The 23197-nt window shown below is 30.9% G+C and overlaps 3 protein-coding genes across 3 annotated transcripts; 1 reads left to right on the top strand and 2 right to left on the bottom strand.

Moving 5' to 3' along the window:
• Positions 1-401: 401 nt before the first annotated feature.
• LOC125068382 (AP-2 complex subunit mu) lies at positions 402-7245 on the bottom strand. Its single transcript, XM_047677480.1, has 11 exons — positions 7098-7245; positions 6733-6928; positions 6318-6480; positions 5673-5788; positions 5301-5403; positions 4799-4921; positions 4213-4372; positions 3803-4036; positions 2692-2830; positions 2183-2308; positions 402-1746 (listed from the first exon to the last, which is right to left on the bottom strand). The coding sequence occupies exons 2-10, from the start codon at positions 6907-6909 to the stop codon at positions 2201-2203; spliced, it is 1323 nt and encodes a 440-aa protein (XP_047533436.1). The 5' UTR covers positions 6910-6928; positions 7098-7245; the 3' UTR covers positions 402-1746; positions 2183-2200.
• Positions 7246-7578: 333 nt separating this feature from the next.
• On the top strand, positions 7579-13819 carry LOC125068167 (CTD nuclear envelope phosphatase 1 homolog). Its single transcript, XM_047677207.1, has 7 exons — positions 7579-7823; positions 7906-7972; positions 11138-11328; positions 11905-12017; positions 12684-12799; positions 13099-13252; positions 13334-13819. Exons 1-6 carry the CDS (start codon positions 7725-7727, stop codon positions 13242-13244), a joined length of 732 nt encoding a protein of 243 aa, XP_047533163.1. The 5' UTR covers positions 7579-7724; the 3' UTR covers positions 13245-13252; positions 13334-13819.
• A 5359-nt stretch (positions 13820-19178) lies between these two features.
• Positions 19179-22189, bottom strand: LOC125068258 (mRNA-decapping enzyme 1B). The gene has a single exon (XM_047677348.1). It carries the CDS (start codon positions 21989-21991, stop codon positions 20711-20713), a length of 1281 nt encoding a protein of 426 aa, XP_047533304.1. The 5' UTR covers positions 21992-22189; the 3' UTR covers positions 19179-20710.
• Positions 22190-23197: the final 1008 nt, after the last annotated feature.

Raw genomic sequence — 23197 nt, 5'->3', positions numbered from 1 at the left:
ATTTTGAAGAACTGTTTTAAACGTAAGCTACCAAACATTTATAACAGCGTGGGGTCTTGAAGTGGGAAGTGCGTGCACTTCCGTACCTCTTAAAGTACGTAAATTTTGAATATCCTGCGCCTGAAATCTTTCCGGTCGTGTCAGATTTGCCGTCCCATCAGAGTATGAGAGTGCAACTGTGTTTTCGCACACACATACACTGTAATATCTCCCGCGTAGATCTCCCTTGAGATTGGCCGACGTGACCATAATCTGGCAGAACGACATCATCACCTTCGTCATATAAGTGTTATTCTGGATTATCGTTATTGATGACGAACATTTATATAGTAGAAGATTATTATCTCGATAAGTTACTCATGTTTCATAATGTTAAGGACATTTTAAAAATAAAACAACAATAATATTTTAACCATATATTATACATTATTTTTGAACAATATACCATAAAAGCATTTCCTATACGCTTGCAGATAAAGTTCCGTACACACACTACAGAACAGATCACGTCCAAAACTTCGATTCTAATTCTATGAAAAAAAAAAAAACTGTCAAGTGACATTACAACATGAGAGTATATTACCTAAACAGGCTCAAGCGATATATTGATAAATTGTAAAAAAAAAAATTATAAGGCTGTTGTGGTTATTCCTTGCTTTTTTAAATTTGGAATAAAAAAAAAAAGTGCCTTGCAAGATTTTCTTATTTTACTTTAATCACAAAAAATACGAAATACTTTCACTTAACATAACCTCACAAAATTAATAAACGTTTCGAATTGGATATAAATGATAATTTAATAAGTCACTCGACATTTTTTTTTTTTAATTTACAACTACATAACATCAAAGTGATAGGTTCAAATGTATTATATTTGTAACATTACTTATCTACATTATGTACGAGGTGAATATATTATAGAATACTGGGCTTTTGTTTTAAAATCTCAAATTCATACATAATTACGATTTATATTCTAATAATAAACAAGCCCAGATCTAAAATTCTAAAGGAATGAATGTTACCGATTGACATAAAAGAACGAATGATATTTTCATTCAATGTTAAAATTAAACTTCTTAACGAATAACGAATATCCTAATATATTATAGTATTCTGCGTTTTAAATATTTATTGAATGACAAACTTTATCGATTTGTTAATAAAAATATAAGCTAATTATATTAAAATTGCATTTCTAATATAGCTGTTCGATACAATAAATACAAAAGTTTAAAAAAACAATTCGTCTATTTGGCTGATTTAAAATTGAATACTAAAACAAATTGAACGAATGAAAGAACGAATGGATATTCAATTAAAATCATATATAAAGTTATTGATATTTTTTACATTCTCCACTATTTTAAAATACAATATTCCAATGGCAGAAGTAGAGGCAAATTAAGTGAATTGTCATGACAATTTAGACGAATGGAATATGTGTATCTAAGGTTTGTTCATCTCATTCTTGTTGCCATTGAAATGGACTATTAATAGACGTTATGCAGAAAGTTTTATCGAAACATTACCGAATTTGAGATTCTCTTATATATATATATATAAACATTCATAAGCTTCATATCTATGGCCCCGCAAAAGATACTGATTTTATAAAATTAAACCGAATCAATTAATTAACTTGAGGAATATTAACTTTTGATGTAATTGTGTATTATATACAAAGTAATATATTATGTAACACGCCATTATTGATCTACAATATTCAAAACCACTTGATGAATCCTGAAACAAAATTAATTCATTATTTATCGCGTACTCGACATATATTTTACTAATACAGCAATAGTATTGTTGTGTTCCGGTTTGGAGCGTCTCAATTCCCAAAGTTGGTTGGTGCATCGGCTATGTAAGTAATGGATAATATTTCTTCAAACGCCAACGTTTTATAAATTATATTTTATTTTTAGTTACAAGCGCTGCCGTATGCATAAGAAAAAAGGAAGCCAGACAGTCTGGCGCCGTAACGCGTTACGTAACGAAGCGGTTTGAAATATAAGAAATTATCACTTCAAAAATGACTTAAGAAAGGACGTCAATGAGAAATAAGATATTATATCCCTTGTGCCTTTAATTATACTAGCTGTAGCTCACTCACTTATCAAATCGGAACACAACAACGCAAATAATTGCTGTTAAAATATTAGATTACATTTTATACCTTCCAACTCCCGCAGGTCTAGCAGCGCGTCTCGTACAAACCGGAACGACCAATATAGCGCACCCATTTGATCACGTCGTGGTCCGAATAGTTCAGTTTCGGTTCGAACACCTTCAAGTACCGCACCTGTGACCAAATAAGGGTATGAAATAAGGTTGTAACGGTACAATTGGCAAGTCAAATCACTTGTGTTAATGAAAAAGCAGAAGTAAGTGTTTGTTTGTTACGTTTTCAAGTAACTACTCTAATCAGGGACACAAAAAAGGACAGTCTTCCTAATAAATTGCAAACTTTGTTGATCACCACCAGGCTTTTTCGAAAATTGAAAATATATTTTTTGTTGTGAGAAAACAATAACTGTAAAATATGACATTTAAAAAAAATATCCCACTATTATATTATTTCCGTACTTATGTCTTTGAATACATGATCATAACATAACATAACATCACTTATAACCACTTAAATGCGGCAAACGTTTAAAAAATATATATATATATATATATTACCTTGAATCCCGAAGGAGCGAAGGGTACCTCGAAGCCCATGGAAATGGGAGGGCGAGTCCACTTCTTCTTAGTGTCGGTCTCCAGCAGTTCAATCTCAGCTGACAACTGAGTTTCTTTCATGCCCGCCATGCGTTTGATCCTGGAAGTTTTAGATGAATTTACAAATGACGCAACAATAATATGGATTTAGTTGTGAACAATCACTAATAGTATACTTATTTATCCGTATCAAATAACTTGACATACTTATTTTGCTCACTCACCAAAAAGATATATTTTAAATCAAATTAAATTCAATATTGTACGTTTGAGCACTGTGTATGTAACTCGGTGCTCAATTTTTTATTGTACCAACATATTAATGATAAAGAAAAGAAAGGATTGAGCAATAATTACATTTACTATCTGCCAGTTCTTAACTTTGTGAAAGTTAACCCATTCCCAAGTCTATAACTGTATTAAGCTGGAGTGTTTATAAGAAAGAATTAACCTTTGGCACTGCTAATCTAAAATATATGTATAATTATTGAGCAATCTTATTTATACAAATATTATAAAGTAAATCTGCCAAACTGATGATCTAATTCTTAATTCTTTTTCACAGTCAGAAAGTTACATTATTCCTGAGTGTTATAAGGTATAATATATTAATATTGAGTCTGGTCACTAGTTATGTAAGTAACCATTCTCGGGATCAATCACATCGTAATTCGCATGGTTGATAAATTGATGCTTTAATGAATCCATGTTAATGTCTATGGGAATTGGTGACCAGTGATCACTTATTAGAAGTTTCATATACTTTTATATTAGCTTTTTTATTATCAGCTTTTTATATTAAAAAGAAATCATGCATGAGGTATGCGCAGGTTAGGTCAAAGTTACCAAAATAATGTTTTCTTTTTAATTTTCGTTTGTCTGTCTGTTTGTTCCGGCTAATCTCCGGAACGGGTGGACTGATTTTGATGGGACTTGCACTGATAGATAGCTGATGTAATAAGGAGCAACTTAGGCTACAACAATAACTTTTTTGTTAAATTTAAACACAGACAAAAGCGCGGGCACCGCTAATCGATTATAAGAAAATTGCAGATAAATCATTGTTCCTTACTTCCAAACTATAGCATTCTCCGAAGCCTTATATTTGGCTTTTCCCTTCAAGCAAATGAGCTGAACTCCACTTGTATTCAGTGGCGTTGGGATCTTGACTTCGATCTTCTGACCCAGGAGGGAAGGTTTGAAGTTCGACTTGAGAACAACTTTGACCTCCATTTTAGTTCGTCCAACCTCTCTTACCAGAGGGATGACGCGGAATGGTAGAGAGATGTCTTTGGTGGTACGGTATCTGTAATAACAAATTTAATCATGAAACAGTTTTGTTTTATTTATATACAAATCTCATTGACTTTTAATCAACCTAGCGTTTGTATTAAAACAACAAGGTGGAATAAGCTCCAAAAACCTTTTTATCAAGATTCCTTCCTACTTAGCTATGATTTTTATATAACCAATACCTCTTACCTCATGAGCTCAAACTCTCCATCTGGTGGTATGAAAGAGATGGAATGCTCAGTCTCAAACTTGCTGAGCTTTACGCACTGGTGGAATTGACAGTCATCAATGACCACCACCGGCTTGCCCGAGCGAGCCGGGTCGCTATCCGTGTTGCCGGATATACCACCTGAAGAATAATAGTGAGAAAAGGAAAATGAGATACAAAAAGAATTTGAAGGGTAGTACTCAAGAGGGTTCATGTGTTCAAAATTTGAGGACAAGCATTTGTGATAGATATAATCGTTATAGTCAATGTTGAGGAACGACTCTATTAACTATTAGATTCATAGTACGATATGATATATATATATATATCAAAAGCGAAGCTAAAACTGTAAGGTAAAACATATATCCCAGTATCTGTCAAAGTAGTATTTTCCATTAAATCAGTGAACATTGGATATCATTGTAAATTTTGTATTAAAACAAAAGGATTATCTTTTATTATTATTTGAAAGGAATTTTGTAACTCTGCCTTTGTCATATAATTAATTTCACCCACTCCAAACTAGTATAGCAACATTTATAGACTAATACTTTATAGAGTACTCACCATTACCCTTTCCTTTAGCCTCCATCACAATCTTATCATTGATACCAAACTTGCATTCCGGCATACCCGACAAGTAAGACTTCATCACCACCTTACCAGCGACATGGGCAGAAAGGACTTGCCCTATGTAACAACAAAACAATGTACAATAAACATAGCATAATCATCTCCATCATGTTTTTTACAATATATACAAAAAAATAAGGTTTTCATGCTTGGTGATGCAACAATGGAGGAATGAGGACCATGTTGTGAGGAAGGTCTTAAGCTTGAAGCTCATAAATGTGGATGGATTTAGAGGTAGGGGGTGACCAAAGAAACGATGGAAGGCTTGTGGGAAAGACCCCGCCCAAATAAATCCCCAAATAAAATGTATGAGCTATGTAAATTCCTAATACAAGATAATATTTATTTTGATACATTATGAAATGCTAGATGAAGTACAAGCAAAATGACATTGAAGTACTATTTGATTGTTTTTAAGTATAAAAGGGCAATATACCTTGAGGTGACATTAGCAAATTAACATATTCCAGAACATCAAGGAAAAGTTCATTGCGTCTGTATTTTATGCCTTCACGACGCCAACCTATCTGCCCAGTGACCTGCAAATTGAGTAAACTTGTAATTAATACTCGTAAAATTAAATAAAACTCGCTAAAGCTACAGACTTTTAAATAAACTAGATAGAAAGGAAATTTTACACTGCCTCACTAAAATATATTTTGGAAAAAATTATCCAATGCATCCTCACACAACCTATTCTCCCAGCATCATAGTGTAAATTTCAACTGAATTAAATCACCAATGTGTTTATTAGTCTTTGAAGCATGTATGAACAAAAATGAACATTAATTAAACTAGTATTACTTACCTGTGAAGTAATCTGAGCTTGTTCCTCTTTGGAAGCAGACTTGATACCCTGCTGAGTGATGAAAGTTTTCAGAACACCAGTATCAGAGTTCTGAGGATAACCAAAGTCCAGAATTTCTGAAAAATGTAATATAATTTATATGTATTCTTTTATTTTTATATGAATCATAGTGAATATAGACAAAACATAGATAAGTGATTTATAAAGCTGGGTATTAAGTAACCCTGTGTTTCTGCAAATGCATGTGTTTCTATAAATTTATGTGCATTATTTTATTAATAAATAATGTTTAAATATATAAAAAATGTAAATATATCATGAGATATCAAAATTTGACAAGAAATCATTTATCATTTTATCTAATCAAGATTTGAATATAAAAATAAAGAGCCTTTTATATGTTATCGAATTACTTAAGTAACAAAAAGAAAGCAATATAACGGTTTATCATAGAATTTTGAAGTACCCTTAAGTTTAGTCTTAGCAGATGGAGTAGGGCACATGGAAGATGATCAAACATAGTTTAAAAGGCAACATTCGGTCCATACAGCTCATGATGATGCTCAGTATTTGGTGGAAAAGAAAACAGTATATGGCTAGGATCCCTATCTAGTAGATAGAAAAAAATTAAAAATATATTATTACCATCCAGAAGTTCATAGATGAGGACAAAATTATTTTTGATATTTTCTTCGGAGATTTTACCAAAGTAAGATTGCATTACATCTATGATCTTTAGCAGGAACTCAAACACCATAGCGGCATTAACATTTTGCTTAGTCACTGCAGCCAGCCAGATATTCGCTCTCTTAAAAAAAAAAGCAATATAATTGAATACATAATTTCATGGAAATAGCTTAAAAATTCCAAAGTAATAAAAAAAAAATGACTAGGCAAATACAACAATTTTATTACCACAAGAAAATGTCTTGGCATTGAAACTGATAACTGAGCCAAAAATTATGGTGTCCTTTGCCAAGTTAATAACACTGTATAGTTACTTTAAAATCAATTATATATAATGAAGTACAAATATGTTTATAAGCTTATTTTATATTACCTTGATATGAAAAAAGGACGTGCGAGCGATGTTCGTTACAGGAGAACGAACTTGCTGACGAGCATGGATCACGTTAACTCGGAATGCGTCTACGGCATTCCGCCCTATGTCATCCCTATACACCCTCGATATGAGCACCTCCCCTTTATGATTGTACACGAATAGGCCCCCGATCATATTGACGATAGCCTATTTACTGGAAGAAAGAAAACATATTCACCGTGAAACATATCCTAATTCCTAATTTCAATTGAACAAGCACTTGTGTACGGATAAGTTGATTGTTAATCAATAAAACAGGATATGACCAATAAAATAAAACCGATACAGTTAAAAATAATACTGTATCACTATTGGTAACTCACGTTTCGTTAGGAAGATACATTGATTCTTAAAATGGTTTTATTTTCGCAAAAAATCAGCGTAAGTATTTTAATAATTTCATTTTAGGGCAGTTTCGCAAAATGTTAAAGAATATTAGACGATACTATACCCGCCCCCAAAGTGAAACGTCAATAGCTAGATGCACAGATATTAAATACGTTATGCCAAATAAGACCGCTAAAGACCATTCTTAATAAATAACAAAAATAGAGTTGGGTAAAAATACAATTTATAATAACTTTTTTACAATTTGAAGAAGTTCTAATGCCTCTACGATATTAAAAAAAATGGGGCATAATCTTTGTTATAACACTGATTATTAAAACTTGTAATTTCCTGAACTTCTTTTTACATGACGTATCATTGTCACAAAGAATAAAAATTACGTCCACATCACTAAAACCATAGACAATTAATGAAAGGTAAGGAAAATGTAATTTTGTCAATGGTGTGAGATTTGGGTCGATTATGTCATGGCGGGTTAGATGTTTCGGCACTGGGTTTCGTTGAATTTGTTTTGAATTACGCTGTCAATGATCTCGTTTGGTCAATCGGTGTTTAACACTTACGGTATCTGTATACTGATAATCGTTTCGTAAACATTTCAAATGCTGAAACAATTGCAAATGGGCATTCGCGCGTTCATGCTAATCGCATCCAAAGTATGGAGTTGTTTTTGTTACATGTTTAGAAAGCAATATCGAGCGGTAAATATAAATTTTTAGCGGTTGTTTAGTGAAATTTAATGTATTTACAAGTTTTGTGTCTCACGTGGTGTTTGCTTTTCAGTTGGCTCAATATCAATCTGTCAAATATGAAATATATCCACTATCCCCTGTATCTCGACACAGGCTGAGTAAGTATCTTCAGATTTTATCAATGTCTATTAATAATATGGCCAATCATAGTATGATTTACATCCGTGCAATTTTATCAGGGACATGCTGGACACCTTATCGGTATAGATCCTTGTCTATTTATAGCACTATCTCAAACTCATCTATAATAAACAAAACGTTTTCATTATTGGAAATTTAACGTTTACATCTTAATTTAAACACATGGCCCGCAAATGTTTAACACATGTTTTGTTTAAATTAGTTTTGATGTCTTATAAGATTCATATTAATGCCTAACAACATTCTAGTACATTTCGTAACTCATAATGTTAATGTTCACTTGAATTATGAAAGTTGAAAGCATAAAATATATGTCTTAAATATTATATTTTGCATTGAATACTATACAAAGATAATAATAAATCAAATTGTCTTGTTTTATTTGTGGTGTGTTTTCTCTCATAAGTTAACTTTGACATCCTCAACAGGATATTATATATAATAAACTCCACCACTATAAAAAAAATGTAAGTCCACCTATATTAGATGTATTAAATGTAAATAAGATGTGGTCTACCACAAACGGCTTTGAAAAACCCAACATATGATATTATTATGGCTAATACAAAACATTGTCTTAATACTTTGAAAATAATAAATTATAAGGAAACATTCTTCTAATTTACCACAAAGTTACTTTAACTGTTAATACTAACTTTCAGCTTTGATAATCTGTTCAAAGTCAGATTAATTAATTTTTTATCTGAATGGTCATTGGTTGATCGGAGCCAACAATGCATTCGGGGACCAATGAGTGTCCAGTATTTACTCAGATTAGTCGATCTGCTTATAAAGTTAATCTATTAAATTAACTTAGTATGAAGCTTATAAATAAAAATATTGTTTATGTACTACTTTGGATTGGGCGCAGTGTTCTTGTAATTAAAAGAATCAATAAACCTGTGGATTGATGATCAAATAAACTGTTTATTGGCAAATGTTTAATTAATAATAAAATATTATTATATTCTTGACACTGTAATCTATTGTCAACCTGATATGTGCAGTTTAAACAAATATATATTATAAATTTAAACAAGCAAAGCAAATTATTTAGAATTCAAATATGTCTGTCTTATTTAAAAATATTTTATAAAACTTAATTGATGAAATTGTACTTGGTACTAAAAGGTTCTATGACTATATAAAAATACTCATTAAAATAAATTACACAGCTCAACAAAATATAAATATAACTTAAAATCTTGTTTTTAAAAACTATCTATAAGAATATATTCAACAGTTGATAAACAATTCCCGCTGGTCATTATTATATCTTATCTAAATAAATAACTTTAGATTGAATATGTTTATCAATCACATTGCAGCGTTTAAATTTCAAGATAAATTTCTCTTAACAAAAAACTGATTGTTGTATATGTATACTTTATTCAAAGTTGCAACCATCGTGAGATTACCGAGAAGTACTCGGAAAGTTTATAACAGTAAATTAATTATTGCTGGGTACCATGTGAAACCTAAAAGACACTAATTCAGTTCAAGATCAATCCAATCCAAAAAATGGAGAACTAATTTTTATTTTTCTATTAATATAATTAATTCCAGACTGAATTTAGGATGCTGTAGATAATCTTAACGAAAAGCATGTTTGCTCTCAAAGTCCAATGATAGAGCATTCTGACAATAGGAGAAAGAGATCTGCTTTACATGCTTGCACAGGCACCCGTTGTAGCACTATTAATCTCAAGCTTTTATTCAGAATACATTTTCTCTATCCTCTCATAACTGATTAAGGGATTTAGGGAAGGGAAGGGAGGGAAAGATAGCTTGTAAAGTGATAATGAACATCAATGACCAATAACGCTGTTTGAATCATGTATGTTATTCGCCTTTGCCGATTGTAAATCGATTTAATTAAAAAAAAAATATTTTGAACAGACTGTATAGTATCATGTGCATTAATAATAAATTTGATTGTATCTGGGATTGAAAAGAAAAGTGGGTATTTTGCTTTATTTGAATCTGGTTCTAGAGTCTATGTAAGGTTTCAATATGATTCGCGAAATTATTAAGTCGTCATCAGTTACCAGGTAACTTTTTTGCAAAAGTAACTCCGTCACAAAGAAAGTCTTTGAAATTACCCACTGTCTACAAAAATAAACATTTTTTTCTCTGTACAACTTTCTCCAGCTGGTTTCTGCGAGATTTGTCTACAGTTCCGAAACTTTATTACTTGTTCTCAATAGAAAAGTTTTCACAAATCCAATGTTTATAATATAACACTGTCGTGTCCTTCTTATTTCATAATTAATAATTGGTAGGACTATTTTTCATTTTTAAATTCCGAAGTATATAAGTCATTTGTTTGCAAATTAAATATATCTCCCTAAATTAATGAAAACATCTAATACAATTATAACAATATTTTACTATAAATAACAAGAAAATGCGTACTGCATAAATAAATTTGTATAATGTAATTTCCATGACTACATTACTAACGAGGCGGACACGAAATCGGATTATTTGTTTTGATATCCAACAGATATCGACTTAATATATTTTCTGAGTCGTATCTAGTGTTTCAAATGTTTTCTTGTCGTATTTTTAGGGTTCCGTACCCAAAGGTTCATTAAAAGTCCATTTTACGGACTCTATCACTAAGACTCCGCTGTCCGTCTGCCACCAGGCTGTATTTCGTAAACCCTGATAGTTAGATACTTGTCATTTTCACAAATGGTGTAATTCTGTTGCCGCTGTAATAACAAATACTAAAAAAACAGTATATAATAAATTTTGAAGGGGGCTTACAACAGAGATTATTTTTTTTGCGGTTTTATAGATAATGGCACAGAACCCTTCGTGCGCGAGTCCTACTCGCACTTGGCCGGTTTTTTATTTATTTTATAATAGGAAGGTTAACTGGAATATGAGCCACATAATGGTTTGTGGTCAACACCGCACATAAACATTGGGTAATGCACAGCAAATCTTTGAAACTAATAACTTATGTCCAAACACAAGGGACAATTACACTGACTCACTCACCTTTCAAACCGAAACACAACAATAATAAATATTGCTGTTTCGAGGTAAAATAATCGTTGACTTTATAACTATTATTTATATCAAAGTATAACAAATATTTATATCAATTCCAGGTCTAGTCAAAAGAAAAATGCTGGTCCTAGACTTAGACGAGACGCTCATACACTCGCACCACGACGCGATGTTGCGGCCGACGGTGAAGCCGGGCACGCCTCCGGACTTCGTGCTCAAAGTGACGATAGACAAACACCCAGTCAGATTTTTCGTACATAAACGGCCTCACGTTGATTATTTTTTGGATATAGTGAGTACAATTTATTATATTTCTTGAATATAAACTTACTCACTTACATTAAAGGTGTAAAAAAGTGTGTGATTATATGTTTAAATATGATGAAATAATTATTTATACAGTGGGATCAAGTACATAGAGTAAACGTGACTTGGTTAAGATACGAAACAATTGAATGCGATTAAAAAATTGTACACTCATGTTAACAAAAATACATTTTCGTAAAATAATGTTAATACAATTGATAACTAAAAAAAATTAACTTAGATTTAAATATATTAGATTATTGTAATTAATTACGTCGATTAGCATATTTCGAACAGTAATTAAATGAACATCCAAACTCGTTAGACTATATAGCTCTGCTATATTATGCATCAACAACATTTAATAATTAATCTTTATTTATAATACGACATTATTCCACTCAACCACATATATCCACTTTACATCCATAGCTCCGATAAAAACCTCATCGATATTCAAAAACTCAGTATTCTCACGAAATCACAGATAATATATATCGTGACCAACGATGTCCCCCTGTCATTGGAATCGACTATAAAGAATTATTTTATCATGCTTCAGGTGTCACAGTGGTACGAGTTGGTGGTTTTCACAGCGTCGATGGAGATATACGGTGCTGCGGTCGCGGACAAGCTGGACAATGGACGGGGGATCCTTAGGAGGAGGTTTTATAGGTATTGTGCTACTTCTGTCGTAATGGATTCTAATACAATTTATTTAGTTTCCAATAAGTATTTATCTTACTGTAAATTTATTTCGTCTATCTAAATAATCTTATTTTTATTTATGTATTTACGAATGTTAAAAGAATACGATTTATTTGCATATTAAAATTATTGAATAAATTAAGATACGGAATATTATGGTATGATTGTCTATGCTCATAGATAACGTGACCATACGTACCGTTTTAAGTAGGATAGTCCCGCTTTCTTTTTGGCCCACCTGTAATTGGTAGCCTACAAATATCGTTCACTTTGACAAAAAAGCCCAAAAGAGTTTTATACATACAACAGTTATTCTAATCTTGATTATTTTATCCAATATTATATATTGTAAAAAAATATTTATAATAATATGACATAATCATTTATTTTAAAATAATAATAAATAAAATATTTTTTATAATATGTGATTTTAAAAATAAATGTTAGAATATTATTTAAATAGACAATATCTATGCAACCTTAGAAGTTTTTTTATTGGTTGTAATGTCTGTATGTCTGTATTTACATAATAATATTGTTGAATAAAAAACCTTGTTACTGTAAATAAAATCATCATTTATTTTAAAACGTTTATCATTTACTAAAACGACGTTGAATTATTTAAATTTTCAGACAGCACTGTACGGCAGAACACGGGTCATATACAAAGAACCTGTCGTCGATATGTGACGATCTAAACAGGGTCTTTATCCTAGACAATTCTCCGGGAGCATACCGGGATTTCCCAGGTATAAAGCTTTATTCATGAAATTATTAAAAGTTTTATAGAATTTGAGAAGTTTTTATCTCAAGTACTATATATAACCTGAATATGGTGCCAAGAAGATCGAAGACTACTCACGGGTCGCCTGGTCGACGGGCACTTCGAATGGTCGTCATATCGCTGTAAAAAAAAAAAAATATATCAAACGAGTCGTCACGTCCTGTAGATTGATTTAACTTTCTGTCACCATATCCAGGTGTATATGTAACTAAATTCCCCCGCCCGCCTAACGCATGCCCGCCGCTGACGATGCGCGTGTTGCAGACAACGCCATCCCCATCAAGTCGTGGTTCTCGGACCCGCTGGACGTGGCGCTGCTCAACCTGCTGCCGGCGCTCGACGCGCTGCGCTTCACGCACGACGTGCGCTCCGTGCTGTCGCGCAACCTGCACCTGCACCGCCTGTGGTAGCGACCGCGGTACGTGGCCCCTCCCGTACTGTACTGTACCATTTTCATAAAAAAAGTTATGTCTAATAGTAACTTTTCTTTCTATTTCAGGCGAATACCGGCTTTTGTACAAATGAAGGAGGCCGTGGCGCTTCCGGATCCTATTTATTATTATTTTTTTCACTCGTTAGGTCCTTCAGCGCTTCTATTCAAATATACATATAGATTTAATATAGTTAAATAAAGTTTTTTTTTAAGTTTTGTTTTTAAAATGAAAAGTGATTAGTGTATAATATACCTAGACAGTGTATATTTTAAGTCGACCTACATGTGTGGGAGTGTGGGTAGTTTTTGAAACGCCCATTTATTATCTGTGGAACGCTATGGACTTGGACCTTCATGTGTCTCTTTCGCTCGTACCGTGTAGAGCGAGACGGCTGATTTCTATACCGGATTTTGTTTAAGTGTAGTATGTAGTTATCTTAAGAACCATTACACACGAATGGTTTGTGCTCTCCGTTACTTGAAAGGAATATTTTTTATTATATTTCCTTTCTATGCAAAATTTTATTGCAATCAGATTTTTTTTTTGTCATTTTGTATCAATATTTGTAAATTTTAATACAAAATTATATATTTTAAAACTCGGAGAGAATGTTTTATATAAAAGTTTCGATTGTGTTAAAATAAATAAATGTAATTTAGTTTTTCATAAATTGTATGAAATTTAATTGTTTCCATACAATGATTCGATGACTGTGTGATATTTTGTGAATCAACGTTAAGTACTCAAAAGCCCCACCTATGTTAACGAGTTACAACAGCTAGTGAAACTCACATTGCTATAATAAACATAGAACCAGAACGAAGTATAACTTAATACCTGATTACTTATTTGTTACCTTTTCACAACAAGCACTACTGTAAAATATTTACTAACTTAAAGACCTGTATCAAAACTATCAGATTTACATTCTATATTAGAATGTATTATGTATACTAATTACTTATATACACTTTAATTAACAATACAGTAACTATAATTGGAAATAGTAAAGCTCCTGTTACACTGGCAACAAATAAGAGCTCATTTTAAAGCATGGTACTTATATACGACGACGTTATGTATGTCAGCAATAAAAAATAATTTTGATGTCTTCGTCTATGAACTGTAAAGTATATTTTATGATATTTTTTTCTCATATCACCTGAAAAATAAAAAAAGCGTTTGATTTAGAGAGAATGCCTTAAAGCATATTAAGTATCGTTGGGCTCGAACTATACAGCCACGATTTTCTAAATTTATATGTTTTTTTTTTTTTAATATCTAATAATCATTATATTATATACTTGTGATCATGTTATAATGAACTTTTCAATGCAGTCTGTATTAGTTTTGATATACTATAGTTTACACAAAAGTAACGTTCAATACATCGATAATCTAATTATTATGTATTTTTAAATATAAAGCTATGACGATTGACATAAATTTTGGCGCCAAAAATTTTCAAATGTCGCAAGTGAAAAATATATTTTAAATGAATAATTCAGCTGTCTATGCTTTATTACGAAGTAACAGTACTTAAAAAAAAGCGATGTGAGTTTCAATATAAAAATACTAATACTAGACATCTTTCTCTTTTTATCATAAAAAGTTTCATACCAAACAATATTGAGATGTTACGTTAGTTTCTCATAAGCGAAATTATGAATGTTTGTCGTTTCCTAATTGGTGCAAAACTGAACTTTTTCTATAAATATTGTAAAAAAATATAAATTAATACGATTCGTTTGTATAAAGCAGTCCTATTAAAGGTTTTTTTTTTTAATATTTGGAAAGTAACAGATCATGTCATTGACTTAAGTTATTTTTAAGACAATAGCGCTGTGTAATGTAAAGCTTAGCGTCGCATTGACATGAAGTTTTTAATTTATAATCTGTAAGTCGCTACAATTCACAGGTCATTTTGTATTAAAGTTCCCGAATTCACTGTAATTTGTTCCTTTCATGTTTACTAATTTTCAAAACGTAATAAATGCTACATTTAAATATTTAAAAATATCATTCATCCTTTAATTTTATTAAATGATTTTGTAACTAGGAAATTTTAACGATTTTAATATGTTCGTAAATCAATGTCGCTATCGGCTGTTATTAGATTTTTTTAATGGATATTCAAAAAAAATCTCCCTGAATGTAAAAATAATGTTAAAAATAACAAATTTATTCACATTCAGACATCAATAAATTCGATTCGATTGCACCTACAATACTTTAATACTTTGTTTACTTTCTATCAAGTATCTTGATACTAAATATCTGAACACACGCAAACGTGCTAACTACTGTTCCAGGATTTACCTCAAACGGACGAACGATGTGCGTACAAACTTACATTTTTTTATAATGTACACACATACAAATAATATATGTAGAATTCAAATATCGAACATGCAGTTATTTCCCTTTGCTTTAAATTGAACTAAAATTGTATATATATTAAAACGTAAATGTCAGTGTGACGCTAACAATATGACAATAGTGTAATAATGTGACTTCTATGTACAAAAATACCGAAGCAGTTACAAATTGTATTTACTAATAAACGCTATTCAATATTGCTATTAAATTGCACCTTTATTTAATGCAATTATTATTATATAGTTAATATGATAAGCTATTTTCGACCTTATTTCGAAGGACATAGGGGTAATATTATTTAAGACAGGTTAAGTAAGTGTATGTATAGATTTTTTACAGCGATATTGAAAAGCGTTTTTAGTAAACGTTTAGATGTTTTATCCTTGTTATTTAAAAGCACGATTACGCTAGATTAATGGACTCTGGTTTTTATTGATTGGATTATGTAAAAAATTTATTATCTGTAATAACTGTAAACCGACTACGGATCAAAACAAAAAACTGAGAAACAAATGAGATGTTTTTATCACAATCCACCATATTGGTTTTTTGATGACGTCATGGTTCATAATATAACCGTTCATATACATAAGAAGTAAACATTACCTTACCATCAACAGCAAATATAATAAATAAGGTGAACATTACCGCCTTTCACGCCGTAGTCGGTCGAATATCATCGAAACAGTTTATCGTTGTATTTTGAACTTTAATGTCAAGGCAGAAGTTTCATTTTAAAAGTCCATGACAACTAAATTGTATGTTAAAAATTATGGTTTTCTACTGATCAAGAGGTTTGATACAATTTATAGACTCTGTTTTAATTATATTTGTTAAAATATAAAGAAAAATATTTGATGTAATTGTTCTTTATGTATTATTACTCGTGAAATAACCGAGATCCTGCCTCTATAACTGTTAGAAACTAAATTCTAAATATACTCAAAAAAAACGTTGACCTTTTCAAGTTAAGTCAGATTTTTATAATTTGGAGACCTTATATTGACGAAATACACATTCACAACGAAATTAATTTGAACGATGTTTATTAAACGGAGATAAAAAAATATTGATTGATCGATTTTTTATGAGCAGGCAAAGGACTAAATTACAGTTTTTTTTTTTTTTAAATAGGTTGCAATGTTTTCACATTTATTTTGTGTATGACTAAGACCAATATCAATTTCAACCCTATCATAGAATTTTTTACTCAACTGAAAATAATCGGTATCTTCCTCTAGTATTAAAAATGTAGCACGACACACACGATGAAGATACTTTAATATCTTAAGATATAATATAGTATCCTAAGATATAACCCATTTGAATAAGACATGATATTACTTATATGAATTCTTTGAATTGTCCTGAGGGTCAATTTATAACAGATATATTGCGTTTCCAATTCTATTTAAATGTAACTTCGACCGATCCGCCAACTAAACTTGTTATATGTCGTGTTAGAAGAATAGGAAAACGGTTAGACGGCAACGATTACGTTTAAATGCGATTTCGATAAAGACAAATTGTATGATAGTTTTAATTTCCCTATACTGGCTACTTATATTATTGCTTAATATATATTCTAAGGTGAACAAAACTTCCCAATCAGTTCCAAATCATAATTGAACAATGACATATTTTTTTGACTTTCAATACATTTTCTACCTAAATCACATTGTTTAGACCAACGAAGCATGACGAATAAAGTATTGAAAATTCCTCCTTTAAAGATAATTTTCAGGAGAACCAAAAGTTTTCATATATTATCGTATTTCACCCATTTGTTGTACCTTAAGATACTATGTTTAGTCTGAGGATAATTTAAAATGATTGTAGCCAATAATAAACTACAATATCTACATAGTGTGTAACGTGCCTAATGATATAATTCTCTGTAAATATAAATTTCCTTTAGCATATCAAATGCTACACTGTTGTTAACAGGGTGATTTGTTTACGAAGTGAGATTATTATTATTCTTTCACTATGAACTACCAACAAGAGATGAAACTTTTAATGAAAACGTATAGGTATTATAGTAACAGTAATACAAATGTTTCATATTTACAAGTTGTAAACAATAATAATAAATGCATATAAAAATATCTATTGAAAACATTTTATTCATACAAAATGTAAACGCTTATTACTTATTGACACAACATATAGCACAATAAAAATCTTATTTTTTGAAACTACTTCCAAAATTGTTATAATATTGAGCGGAGTACACATTGTGTACGACACAACATGTATGGCAAGTCGACAATGCTATCATTGTCACTTCACATTTGCTAACAAAGAATAAAATCGACATTATTGCGAGAGTTCCAAGCGATATATTTGCTTACTAAGTTTGAGTAAGGTCAGTTACCTCTGCGGACGGGTGCAATTTTGTCAAAACAATGCGACCAATTTTTATGATTCTTACTGCGATTGTTTTATCAGAAAACTGATACTATTATTATGTTATTTAAAAAAAAGTAGTTACTAGATATTATTAAATTTCAAAATTACAAACAAAGCTGGAATAACTTTTAAGTCTTTTAAGTAGGTAAATTTAATTTAGTGTTCGTATATGCGCGCCATATTGTTTGAAATGAGTCTCACAAATGCGTATGCGCCCAGACATAGGTTTGTGTTATTTAGTGAAGTCTTTAATGTATGGATATTGGAATAATGTCCTACATGTTGTATTGTGCACAATCTATACGCATTTTAATATCGGCGTAACTGTGATCAGTCGTTATGATTAGACACAAATGAAAACTATGTTTTGATGTAGAGGGCAATTTCAGATATTTTATTGTCCTTTAATATAATATTTTTAAAGTATTACTTAACTAAGAAATATGTGTGTAAATTTACACATAAATCTGTATTTTTTTTAAATAATAATATCCAATGGGATCGAGATCTTTGTTCTCGAATTCCATTAAAAATGTAAGTTTATTGTTAGATTCGTCTTATTCGTTAGATATCATTTGGTTGAACATTTTCTAAATAAAATTTAGTTATCTATATTCGTAGTCAAATAAAATATTTGAAATGGTCTCAATGAATTCATGTAATTTTAAGTAGACAATTGAGACATTGCTGCGGCAGTGTGAAGTCTCTTGTATGTTGAAAAATTAAAAAATTGTGTAACAATTTTGTGGTCTCAACTGGTTGTTCAAAGTTCAAAAGCGATTTGTAATATAGAAATATTAAATCGATTAAAAAAAGAACGTGTATTATTGCTTCTCGCTAAAAATTAATTGACATTTAATTCTAATAGGATTTCAGACTTGAAAAAAAAATAGAAAAATAAATCTCAAATAAAATACCAACTTCATCATGAAACGTTTAATTTTCGAATATTTCTTTTTTCAAAAGGTTTTTATTATGTAATCATTTTAACATCAGTTGCATTTTATAAAATCTGGGAGCATTTTACAAATAAATTCGGTTTTTACAAATTAGATAACATTTTTTTTTTATTGTAGGCCAAGATCAGTAACAATATTATAACTATTCGAAACCAATAGCTCCCATAGTCAATAAACACTATTACACTGCATTACATACTTTTTTTTTACTTGTAAGATTTTTATAAAAGAAAGAATAGTGTTCATGTTAAATCAAAGCACATTATAGTTCCATAGCTAAACTTGGTGTCCGTCTGCTAGAGCAAATATTACAACAAACTTATAGCAAATGTTGCAAATCAACTGTGAGCATATTTACATAGTTATTATAGAAAAACATCTCTGTAGACACCTCAAAAATCTTGCACTTTATTTGGACACAACCTACTTTAATCAATATTTTTTGAGTATAGGACTAAATACTTCAATCAAAACTGATATAAATTTTTACAATCATATCACATTCCATCATATCTACTAGTTTACAATTTTAGTAACAGTTTAATGAAGAAAAAATTATTTGTGAGTGTGAAATTTCCATACAGTTTTAAATATGAACTTGAATGACATATCTGTGACATTTACAAACAAATGTTGCCAATGATACATGTATTATGTACAACATGAGTATATCAGAGTAAGATTTAGTAATAATAGGCAATTAAAAAAAAACAATGTTTTATGTTAGACATTAAAATGAGTATTTATTTTAAGCTTTTACATTTTTTTGAACCTAAACATTGTTTTTCTGTATAAATCACAAAGGAACTATCTTTTAACATGAAAATACAAACTGGCATTTGACTCTTGATTTAATTACCAAGCACACAGCAGACTAATGAAAAGTTAATCCAACCAAAATCAAAACAAAATGGAATTAAATGTGGAAACAGAATGAATTCTAGATATTCATCCTTAATATTTCGTGAAGAAAGACTCATGCATGCATAAGTAAAGAATAACTAAAGTACTGGTGTATTAGGAATAAAAAAAATTATAGATATGTATATAAATAGCAAAATTTTGCAGTCCTTATAAACAATACAAAGTCAAAATAATGTCCTTATGTTTCAAAACTCATTGCATTAGTAAAAACAAACAATATTATTTATATTATACATCTATAAAAGACATATCCTACTTTAAACTTCGGTTGCAGTAAAAGATAGACAATAATTGCAATGAACGTTTTTTTATAAATTATGGCCAGACATTTTCTTGGCACTCATTTGCAAATAGTCATATATAGTTACAAATATAATGTGATAGTTATACATACTCGTTACATAAGCTAACAAAAAAAGATTTTTGTATCGTCAAGCTATCTAACAACATCACTGAGTTTCTTATGACAATAATTGTCTTACATAGAAAATCTGGAAGGACAACAGAGTAAAAGTATAAGCCAATATAAATATCACAAATAGCTTTTCTGTTATATAATGTGACTTTTGACATTTTTAAGTCACTAAAATTCATTTTCTATACAGATTCATTATGACACTGTCAAAGGTTTAAAACTTATTTAAAAATACTCTGTCCAAACATGTAACTACAAAACTACCGGGTCTACGTTTAAAGAGGATTTATACTTCAAATTACAACTGTACATGTCCACTGGGGATTTCAGTGGTTTGTCCAAAAGGAAGAATTTTATGAAACCGAAAAGGCTTTCTCTGAGAATGATTTAACATATGCCTCGTGTAGTTTGTTGACAAAATCAGAATCATGTTTCAATAAATAATTAAAAGCCTGCAGTAGCTGATTTCTAGTAAGGGGCTCTGGAGAAGGCTGCATATCATTTCCACTAGTGGCCGTGAACATGGTAGGAGGCATTAGAGCAGGTTTTTGCTGGTTAGCTAAAGTATTAATAATTGGAAAAACTCCACCTACCTCGTCTAACTTACCACCATTATAAGAGCCCACCTGATGCCCAATGTCTTGAGACTGATTTAAATATGATGCTAAAGGTGATGTAGGTTTTGGAGAAGAAATATGCATCAAATTTAGTTCATTTTCTAATGGATTTGGCCCATTGTCAACGCCTTCCAGCTGCTGCATTTTCTTGAGATTTATCCTTTGTTGGCTTTGTTTCTCTATCGGGATTGACTTTAGTTGAAAAGAATTATTTTGCCTCATAGTTGGATCTATAGAAATATTTCCATTTGATGTTTGAGCGTCCTGTGGAGTTACAGAACGCTGTTGTTTCTCAATATGCTCAACTGAATGTGCTGGGTTACTCATCAGCCTCTGCAGCAATAAAGGACCCTCACGAGCGTCAGACGACCTAGGTCCGAAGATTCCCGGTGATGGAAGAGAGGATACTGCAGGCATTTGTGCAGCAGCACCACTTCCTGCTTTTGCAAAGAAATCCATAACACTTTGTGATGCCATGTCGGGTGCTCGTGATGGAGTCAAATCGTTTTTATTAGTCGTCATTCCCTTATTAGTATTAAAATCATCTTGAGCTTTGCTCAACATGCTAAATATGTCGACTGACGCGCTCGGTTTCACCGGTGCTGGGTATACTGGATTCTGGGACATGTCGTTTGGCGCTTTAGTAGAATCCTTTACTATAGAATTCAATTTAGTTGCAACTCTAACGCACTCGTCTTTATCATAAAACCATATGCCGTAAATACGACACTTCGCGTTCCGATATAATAGAAAAGGTTCTTTTAATTGTAATTCAATTCCTTTAGAAACAGGCTCGATTAGATTATTTGTATTTAGTCTGTTCATAATCACCAAACTGTGGTAAGGTTCACCATTTCTACTGTACACAAACAAAGCACCTTCGATGTTCGTTTTCTCCCAATCGTTTTCTTCAAATGTATAAAGTGCAACGTGGGTAGCACTGTCAATTATTTCTCGTGCATATGGATCTGCCCTCTTTAATGCGGCGAAATTCATACGTAGACCGGTGTCAGCCATTTTATACCAACATACACAAATACGTTTTTACACGACGAACGAGCATCACCATTACAGCAAAATGACAAGAAGAACGAACAAATTCGCCATCTTTAATAACGATCCAATAAACGCAATATTTCAATTTTTATTTTTAAATTGATAAAAATATTGCTTAAACTTACTTCGAAGTGTCGGTATTTTTTATTATTGACTTCTAAAAATTATTTTTCTCAATGTCTAATAAACATAAACTTTATTGTAATTTGTAGGTAATAGAAAAAAAACCAATGACTTATTTGTAAGTACGAAATTGTAATACATTTTACACACACACACAGTGCCATATACAATTTTAGCGCTGCCCCTTTATCGAAAGTTATTCAAAGAGTGCATAAGGTCGCAGAAAATTGACTATGCATTGTTTAATTATTCATATTTTGGAAGATTATAAAACATTTTCAACTTTTTTTCTCATTCTTCTAATTTTGCCGCCTTAGACATTAGCCTCGAGTGCCACTAATATAAATACAGCGCTACATACACATTTATTTACGCCATTATAAACCAACTACTACATTATTTATTAATATTTTCACATAAACATTCCGCGTGTAGAACCGATTTAAGATTGTCGTATTTTTATCAGATATTAGTTTTCTCTAATATTTTCTAGTCTCTTTTGTGGTTATAATCTTAATGAAACTATTTCAATTCAATGATTGTGGAAAATTTACGGAAATCAATAATGTTCACTGAAGATATTTGATACGTTAGCTATATGTATCATTATATTTACGACTTTTTAAAAATCATAAAATTACGTTTGATTTATGTCATAATTTTTACTTAGTATGATAAAATTCTGTAACAGATCTTATTTATTCCATCGCTTCTCGAAATCTCTTATACTGGTAATAAAAAAAGTTTGATGATGATCGAAGAGTTTCCATTGCACAGCTACTGCACGACTACTGCATTGTGCATAAGTAAATTCTAATTTTTTTTACATATATAGGTTTTCCTCGCAATATTTTTCTTCAGCAAGCTATTCAAACCAACTAAATACAAGATTAGTTATAAAGACAAATTAAAGACTTAAAAATTCAACGGTGCTTGTTCGAATTTGAACCCAAGATCTTAGGTAAAAATCCACGTAACCAAATTGGCTGATATTATATTTAAATAATATTATATCATTACATACTATAAAACAAAGTAGCTTAC

The sequence above is a fragment of the Vanessa atalanta genome, chromosome 13 (genome assembly GCF_905147765.1).
Source record: "Vanessa atalanta chromosome 13, ilVanAtal1.2, whole genome shotgun sequence".
Classification (NCBI taxonomy): domain Eukaryota; kingdom Metazoa; phylum Arthropoda; class Insecta; order Lepidoptera; family Nymphalidae; genus Vanessa; species Vanessa atalanta.
Note: the sequence above shows the minus strand (reverse complement) of the source record. Positions and strands in the feature narration are given on the sequence as shown.